General features: G+C 47.8%; 1 protein-coding gene across 3 annotated transcripts in view; it reads left to right on the top strand.

Annotated features, from left to right (window-relative positions):
* Window positions 1-329: 329 nt before the first annotated feature.
* EHF (ETS homologous factor) overlaps window positions 330-9014 on the top strand; it is a 16900-nt gene continuing 8215 nt past the window's right edge. For 2 of the 3 annotated variants that reach the window (XM_077777483.1, XM_077777484.1), the window contains exons 1-3: window positions 330-426; window positions 4546-4791; window positions 7022-7084. In XM_077777483.1, coding sequence (XP_077633609.1) covers window positions 330-426; window positions 4546-4791; window positions 7022-7084 — 406 coding nt within the window. Of the gene's footprint in view, window positions 427-3980; window positions 4038-4545; window positions 4792-7021; window positions 7085-9014 lie in introns of those variants that run through there. The other variant, XM_077777485.1, reaches the window with a different exon arrangement.

The following is a 9014-nucleotide window of genomic DNA, read 5'->3' on the forward strand; positions in this document are numbered from 1 at the left end:
AAAAAATCGTGGCTGCTGGCCAGACTCGCCCTGGGAGCAGGTATTGCATTTTCCTCCTGCTTCATTCCCGATCAGAGATTATTCATTTATGAATGGGTGGCTGTAAAAACTTGCCTCATGCATATGAAAGTTGAACCTGGAAATTTTTAATTGCCAATGAGTTTTGCTTTTACTGAAAGGGCTGTGGTAACATACTTTGGAGGCAATGGATGGAAGGACAAACTGTTTTTTTTTTTTTCCTTCCTGAATTAACTTTATGATCTGTGCTCCCAAATGACATTTGTCCCAGAGGCACTGACCGAACGAACTATTTGATCCCCTTACAGATCATGATTCTGGAAGGAAGTGGTGTAATGAATCTCAACCCCAGCAACAGTCTCCTCCACCAGCAGCCAACCTGGACAGACAGCTACCCCACGTGCAATGGTAAGGGGACCAAGTGGGCGTCAGTGTCACACCCCGTGGGGCTTTTTCCTCTGTTTTAATTACGCTTTGTTTCTCAACTTAATGTTTGAAAAATGCAGGTTTTATTCAGCAGGGGTGTGGGGAATGAGCCACAGGCTCTTGGGTCTCCAGACAGAAGCTGGCTTGAGATGTTCCATTGTTTCCTCCCAATATTCAAAGCAGCCTGGCAGAGAGGGTGGTAGAAGATATACCCAAAAGAAAGACCACCTGCTGAAGCTTTTAACAGTGTTTGGCTGGGATATCAAGATAAGATAGCAGAGAAAGGTGTGTGTGTGTGTGTGTGTATGTGTGTGTGTGTGTGTGTGTGTTATGTGTTGTATGGAAGCATGGAACTTAAGAAAGACAGGGTTATAGCAGCTTATTCCTTCTATTTCATCTTCTGTGACCAGCCTTCATATGGGGAGAGATTTGTTAGGCCATGTGTCTCCCTTTGGGGCTTTCATTTGGAGCCGATTGATTAGAAGAGGGAGGGTTTGCTAATGCGGCTTTGGGGATCAAGCCCACGGTTTATTGTAGAAGTGAACTGGATAAAGACGTTGCTGAATCGGGCCCCACACCCCACTGTGAAGACTTTAGGTTTAGGCCGACTGCTGTGCATCTGACTGCGGTGGGTTTAAGGAGCTCTGGGCTCTTCTCCTGCCCCAAACTGGCTGCTAATCTCCTTGCAAGAGATTCTGCGGCTCTTGCTTCTCCAGAGAAATGGAAATGGGCCGTTGGTGAGCACAGCCTGCAAAGCAGGGAAAGGAGGATAATGGAAGGCTTGTATTCTCCAATGAGCAGTTGATCCAAGTGCAGCACCACCCCTTTCAGTTCAGAACCCCAGTCAAACAAGGTTGGGAAGCATGGTCAGGTGACCTTCCCTTATTTGGTCACCTGTCCACAGAACTGCTACCCTTTCAGGGCAGTGACATTTTCTGTGACAGATCTCATATTCCTTGGGAGGACCTCAAAGGAGGATTCCAAATAGGGTAGGGAGTTTCTTCAGCTTGGAACGTCTTTGGCATCCCCAGTGTGGACCCCGGATTAGGACAGTATTCCTCTTCTGTGCTTTGGAGAAAGCTGGGGCAGTGTTTTTTTAGCAGGGAATAGAATTTAGAGGCCATTTTTACACCTTAACTTCCAGAGGCCCCAAAGAAGGCCCAGTTTCTGGTCATGATTGATGGGGGCCAGTTGAATAATAGACAAGAGCGGAACTTCTAGGATTTTCAGGGCTTCTTCTCAAACTTCCGGAATCTGATGAGTCCCCTGGCAGATGGGGAGAACTCCCCAGCCAACTTTAGACAAAAGTCTCTGCTTCTCCCAAGTTCTAAATTTTTTTTAATGTTTTATTTATTTTTGAGAGAGAGAGAGGCAGCGTGAGCAGGGGAGGATCAGAGAGAGGGAGACAGAATCTGAAGCAGGCTCCAGGCTCTGAGCTGTCAGCACAGAGTCTGTTGTGGGGCTCGAACACACGAACCATGATATCATGACCTGAGCCGAAGTCGGATGCTTAACCGACTGAGCCACCTAGGCGCTCCATCCAAGTTCTAACAGGATACAATATCAGGAACTATCCTTTATTCTGGAAGCTGGGAGAGGAAATGGAGAGGCCTGTTGTTGGGTTATTGAGAGTTATTTCTCTTATTTGTAAACTCAGAGCTGTGCTATCATAGCAGTATAATTATTTTGGGAAAAAATATCAAAGATGCAGGGAGCCATGAAAATATACCCCATCCTTAAACAGCTGTTTTTGTGAGACAAAACAAAATTGGAGGGATGTGGAAAGAGCCAATGTAAGTTCTGTGTGTTTGTATATTTGGGAATATTTCTATGTAATTAAATTTTGGGACTAGATTGTTCCAATCCTTATCCTTGTTCCCCATCACAACTGGCTTCCCCTCCAGGGCCCCAGTGGAGGGTTTAGGGCTGCTTTGGTCTGGCCATGATGGGCAAGGAGTGAAGCACATACTGTGAGTGGTAGATATAACCCTTGGCAGTCACCTTCGTGCCTAAATGACCTCCATCTCCTGCTCTTAATGCTCCTGAAGTCTAGAAGCAGGGGGTGAATTCAGAGGGGGTGAGCAAAAGTGGGACTGGGTTGGAAACATTCTCCCGTCAGCCTTTCTGAGGTGTTGCGGGCTAGGCAACCAGCATTAAGGGAATCAAACGCTGGGGAGGGGGGAGATGGGCATGAAGGAGGGCACTTGTGGGGATGAGCACTGGGTGTTATATGGAAACCAATTTGACAATAAACTATGTGTAAAATGAATGAATGAATGAATGAATGAATGAATGAATAAATAAATAAATAAATAAATAAATAAATAAATAAATAAATAAAAGCTCAAACCCTTGGAGCTCTTTAGCTCCTTGTCACTCAACCTGTATCCATAGACCATCATCATCATTATCATCATCATCATCATCATCATCATGACCATCATCATGTGGAAGCTTGTTAGGAATGCAGAAACTCAGGCCTCACCCTAGATCTATGGAATTTGGATCTGTATTTGAACAGCATTCCCTGGTGATTGACAATCACATTAAAGTCTGAGAAGTACTCATCTAGCATGCCTTTGAAGAAAAAAATTAGAGACGGTTTTCTTGCACTATGTTTTCCCGCGTTGGTCCATCATTCAGTTTGTGGGAGTATCTGTGTGCCATGTGCCACCTCTTTCAGCTTGGTGGGCTGCCCCTCATCTTTCTTGGATGAGAGCTCTTCCCCTTGACCTCTGTTTTCAAGAGGACTATCAGATCTCAGCCCTGCTACCATGTCCCCAGAGGGTGGCCCTCCCTTCTCTATCTCCTCCAGGACCAGGACTTTGGGGTGACTTTGTGATGTTCTCTTAAATGAGCACAGGAGAGTCACATATGCAGAAGGCTAGCCCACATCCCAGTCAGCAATATTTATTTCCTTTGATGAATTTTACTTCTCTTCACTGGTATTTAATTTAACCATCTTGTGAATGCACCTCAAACTCTTCTAGAGTCCTACATTATTTCTTCAGCAACAAATTCCACCAAAGAGAGAGAGAGACAGAGAGAGAGAGGAGAGAGCACCCACGATGGCTCAGTCTCTGAGGGAGTTTTGGTAGGAGATACAAAGATGAGTAAGACAGAGTCTATGACCTTGAGTTTACAATTTACAAAGAAGGATAAGACAGAACTTAGAGATTTGTAAAGAAAAGCAGAACATAGCAAAAGCCATTAAGAGAAATGCCAAGCACATCTCCCGGAGATTCAGGGGACATCAAGCCCTTGCTGTAAGCTGGGGGGATCTGTGATGGCTTTATGGGATGGCCAGAGTCTCCACGCTGGGTAGGAATTCAACAGGTAGTGTTGGCAGGGTACAAACCAGGCTGAAGGAACACCATAGAAAAAAGGCAGAGGTGATAGATCACTTGAAGAATCGTTACTAAAGAATCCCAGTGCCTGACTTGTCAATTTTCAGTGAATAATGGGAAGCCACTGAGGGTAACTAAGTAGGGAAGTGACATCATAGAGGCTGTAATAACCAATGGGGGTGGAGCAGAGGTCTATCAGCACAGTTAGCAGATGGCTAGTCTGGACCCCTCTGGGGAGAAGCAAAGGTATCAGAGAGCAAAGAACCTTATTCTCAGGCCTCACTTTTGGTTGAAAATGGTCTGAATTTGGGGTTGTGTGTGTGTGTGTGTGTGTGTGTGTGTAAGAGAGAGGAAAAAATGGGAGAGAGAAAGAGAAAAGAGAGGAAGGGAACCGTGTGGGTGTGGACAGTAAGCTAATAGGCGGCTGACACTAGCGATGCTTAAGCTTGCACGGCACTTTGCAGGAGCTGGGAATGAGCTCATGGTCTCAGAGTATTTCAGGTCTGTGTCCTCAGGAAGTGCCCAGGGGTAAGGATTATTCTAGGGAGGACATGAACAGGCAGGGCGGCTAATGATCGGCCCCCACCGCACCTGAGGGACGGACCGCGTTTCTGAGAGCCTCCCCGCCAGGGCCCGTCTCACGCGCCCGCCCCCACACCGCCGTCCCCTGACTGTAGTGGCGCTGCGCCTCATGTCCCAAAGGATGTGCGGGAAAGACCAGGGGTCACTCACGGGAGCGCCTCCTGTTTTGCAGTTTCCGGCGGGTTTTTCGGAGGCCAGTGGCATGAAATCCATCCTCAGTACTGGACCAAGTACCAGGTGTGGGAGTGGCTCCAGCACCTTCTGGACACCAACCAGCTGGATGCCAGCTGCATCCCTTTCCAGGAGTTCGACGTTAACGGCGAGCACCTCTGCGGCATGAGTTTGCAGGAATTCACGCGGGCGGCAGGGACGGCGGGGCAGCTTCTCTACAGCAACCTGCAGCATCTCAAGTGGAACGGTGACTCTCTCTCTCTACTTCTTTCCACACGCCCCCTCCCACCGCCCCGTGGCTGGCTGCAGAGAGCAGAGACCCCGCAGCCGGCAGGGACATCAGAGGGTGATGGTCTCACCTCCAAATTCCTGGGTCCCAGAGAGGGAAAGAGAAAGGAGCGAGAGAATAGGCACAAAGTCTAGGGTTCCAGGTGTGTCTAATCCTATATAAACCCAAGATAATTTCATTTCTCCTTACGGTTAATTTTTAAGCTGGACATTCACACTTGCTATCAGAAAACCTTTTTCTTCTTTCCCTCCCAAACAGGTCTCCGTAGCTTCATTCCCGATCACTTGCTTGTTAAGATCATCATGGATACTTTTTCTTTTTTCTTTCTTTTCTTTCTCTTTCTTTCTTTCTTTCTTTCTTTCTTTCTTTCTTTCTTTCTTTCTTTCTTTCTTTCTTTCTTTCTTTCTTCTTTCTTTCTTTCTTTCTTNTAAGACGAGACCAACAGGGGTGTAAGAGGAGATGCAGAATTAGGTCTCTGTGTTTTGGGGAGGAGATGGCTTGCAATATTTCAACAGATTCTTAAAAGGTCAGAAACTCAAAAAAAAGGGGGGGAAGCTGCGTTAGAACTAACAGTCTGCACACGTGTGGGATGTTTCTGCAGTGATTTCTGGAATTGGTGTGGCGCCCCAGATGTGTCTTTCTTGAAGCCTCTCCCAGAACACAGGCAGGCTACCATTTCACACACTGTCCACCAGTGATAGTTTATTCACACACCTTCCACACTGGCTTGTCAGTGTGGCAGACAGCCACGTAGGGCAGATAACTCATCTTGCAGAGTGTCTTTGACACTGACATAAGGCTCTCCTGATAATACCAGTAAAAACTTAGCTCTTCTGAGAACTGTGGGCATTTTAGAAGGGAATAATACACAGGAATAGCAAGCTGGCCTGTCCACAGCAGAACGGGCATGTCTGTTTTAGCAGAACCTGTGTTTGGGCAGGTAGCTGGAACTGTGGGAAGCGTCAGTTCCAGGGCTATGAACCAGATTCAGACTGTGACAGACCCAGGGTCTGGCCTCAAAGCTGGCAGCTGGGCTGGCCATTTTGGATGACCTCATGCAGCTCCGGGGCACTCCCTTCTTCCCAACCAGCTCACACAGACGGTTGCTCATTTTTCTTTTACTAGAACCAAAGCAAACCAGGCTCTATTAATAACCTTCAGGAGTCTTCAGAGAGAGCTGAAGATTTAAAAATATTTACCTCCCTACCTTCAATTAAATCCACTCCTTTAAAGCTCTGCCCTGATTGAAACCTAAGGCAGAAAGCAAAGGTGCTATGGCCATCTTTCACCTCCCATGACTTGTCCGGTCCCACTGCATCCTGTTGGTGCCTCTGAGTGCTTGTTCACCAGATTTCTTCCCTTTGTTTCATTGTTTGACTTTTTGTAGACCTTCTTTTAACTTATACTCTTTGAGTGTTTATTTATACCGGACACTCTAAGTGAATTGATTCATTTGATGACCTTATGGAAAAAATAAACCTTGTACCCATTTTACAGATGGGAAACACAAAGGTCAGAGAGGTTCAAGGTATGACCTCATCTTTTGGCTGGGGAGGACAAACATACTAAACTCATTCACGTGTGTGTGCGTATATTTATATATATAATATATAACTTTTACATATTTTTAATTTGGTGTTCATGGATGTGGACATACCTCATAGGTTGGATCTAATCAAAATGGGTTTCATTACATTTAAGATCAAAGAAGAATCAAACCAGTTGAAATGGTTTCTTGTGTATTTTCGATTTCATTTTTTATATTTTACTTAGTAGGGGAAAGCACCTTCAAGGCCATCTAATGACTTTATCTAGTTTAATCCCCTAAATTTACAGACAAGGAAACCAAGACCCAGAAAAGCAAAGTGCCTTGCAGCTATTAGTGGGAAAACTGGCCTTCTGACTTCTGAAGTTCTATTTCCATCATCCCAGATGGTGTCCCTCTACAAGGCCAGATAATTCCATCTGATGCAGATGCCCTAGCTGCTGATTTTCTGGGCCAGGGACGCCAGGCTCAGTTTGTAGATGCTGAGAGGGAAGCCCCTTCACATAAGCCAACAGGGGCGGACAGACAGCAGGATTGGCAGAAGGTCTTCCAAGAAGCCGGCTGTGTGCTTGTTTCACTTCTGTGGCTTAAGTTTTGGCTCCGCGTGGACCAGCTCAGACTTTCCCAATCTGTCCTTCACAGGCCAGTGCAGCAGCGACCTGTTCCAGTCCACACACAATGTCATTGTCAAGACGGAACAAACTGGTGAGTAGCAGCAAAGGGAGCCAACTTGGTAGGCAAAGCCTGGGGCAAGACAGTTGGAGGGAGTCAGGAGAGTGTGCGAGCAGGACGGGTCCAGTGTGCTGGCCGGAAACCCAGGGATGCCTCTTCCCTGGCCGCATCCAGCAGACCACCCCACCGCAAGCCTGGTTCCTTGCCTTCGGGACCAGTGGCTGCCATCTGTTTCCAATCTAGACTGATGCTGCCCACACTTCTCTGCTTCCCACTGCCGATCGGGGCACCACCCAGGCTCTGGTCCAGGAGCAAGGAAAAATGCAGAGTCTAGGTGGGAATCCCCATAGGAAGAGAGTTAGGGCATTGGGCTGAGCCAAGTTAGGAGAAGCAAGGGGAGGGAAGAGACAAGGGCCAGTGTTTCTTCTCCCCTCTTCCCTAAGGGGGGAGGTATTTCACAAAAAGGAGGAAGATACAGATGTGCTGTTGTAGTTCTGGAAGGTCCTTGGTGGGGGGGGGTCATCCAAAAGCAGCTGTGGAACCCAACTCCTGCCTCAGGTGCAGTTTTAGACAAAAGACCCTATTCTAGGCTCTGAGTGGGCTCTGCAATCTCATAGTATCTACATTTTTTTGTTCTTCCACTGCCCAATCAGCCCTCCTTTCTCTGTCCCAAATCTGTCTCCTGAGGACTTTCTGCTGGTCTGTTGGACTTGCTGGGGGCAGGCAGGAGCTGCCTTGAGAAGCTGTGCCCCAGGCTTGAAACCAATCAGAGCTCCTTGCATATTAACCTTTGGCCTATGACCTCTCCATCTAGGGAGAGCAATGCAAGTCCCCCAAAGTCCACTGGCCATGATAAAATCATGCAGCCGCCACTGCTCCAGGGTCACTCCCCACATGAGATTGTGAGCCGCGTGGGATGAAGGGGTTTCCCACGGGCCTCCCTGAGGGTTGTGCGCTAGTCACCAAGGAAGGGATTTGACCTGTGGTGGTTTGTGAGTCCCTAGGGGCTGAAATTGACACCATGCAGTTTTTTGCTCTACTTATAAGGGGCTAGTCTACCACTATTAAAGACGAAACAATAGCTGCTAAGCATGTTAATTAGGTTTTCCTAGCCTTACCCTCCCCTGCTCCCCCAGATACCAGCGCTTGGGTTCCCCATATGGTCTGTTTCTGGGCCTGACTGCCCCAGAGGCAGACCCTGGACTTGGCCCCAGAGCCTGGGGCTCCACCCCTACTCCCACCGGGACCTGACAGACAGCCCACTGGAGGAGCTGGCTGGTATTGGAGAGGGCCCAAATAACTTGATATTCCTCCTTGACCATCCAGACATTCTTGTGTTGCCAGTTCGGAAAAGCTAAGCCAAAGGGTGGAGAAGAAGGTCCACCCTAGGAGGAGGGGAGAAGCGGCTCAAAGAGGGGGCAACACCCCCCAAACCTTTTCAGCTCAATTTGTTTTCAGAGACAACAACAGGTGTATGAGGTGACCCAATGAGGAGAAAGGGTGTGACCCCAGGAGACTGGGCTTGGGGTGCCCAAACACGTAGCTATTAGTTAAAATACCAGCTAAATCCCTATGGCGTAAACAGGAGGACTTAGCCAGTGAGTCAGGTTTTATACTATCTATGCTATAAAAACAAAATGAAACTCGGCCAGTGGCTTACCACCCTGACCCTGAAATTCAGAACCCAGACAGGAGGGGAGCTGAGGGCAGCCTCCATCTGTGAAGAGGCGAAAGCAGGAAGTTCCTGGTGGGGACAAGGTGAGAGCTTCTGCCAGGTCTCACGGCTCTTGGCCAGGAAAGAAAATGCTTCTGTTGGAAATCGTCCCAGACATGGGGGTTGTGTAGGAGTTGGGCCCCATTTAGGGTAGGTGGACGGGAGTTTCCTTCAAATCTGAAATCTGAAGAGTCAAACAGGCTTACCCAGCATGCTGTAGGGGTGGGGGTGGGGGGAGTAGGGAGCGTG

This window comes from Crocuta crocuta, unplaced genomic scaffold, assembly GCF_008692635.1.
Source record: "Crocuta crocuta isolate KB4526 unplaced genomic scaffold, BGI_CrCroc_1.0 scaffold384, whole genome shotgun sequence".
Classification (NCBI taxonomy): domain Eukaryota; kingdom Metazoa; phylum Chordata; class Mammalia; order Carnivora; family Hyaenidae; genus Crocuta; species Crocuta crocuta.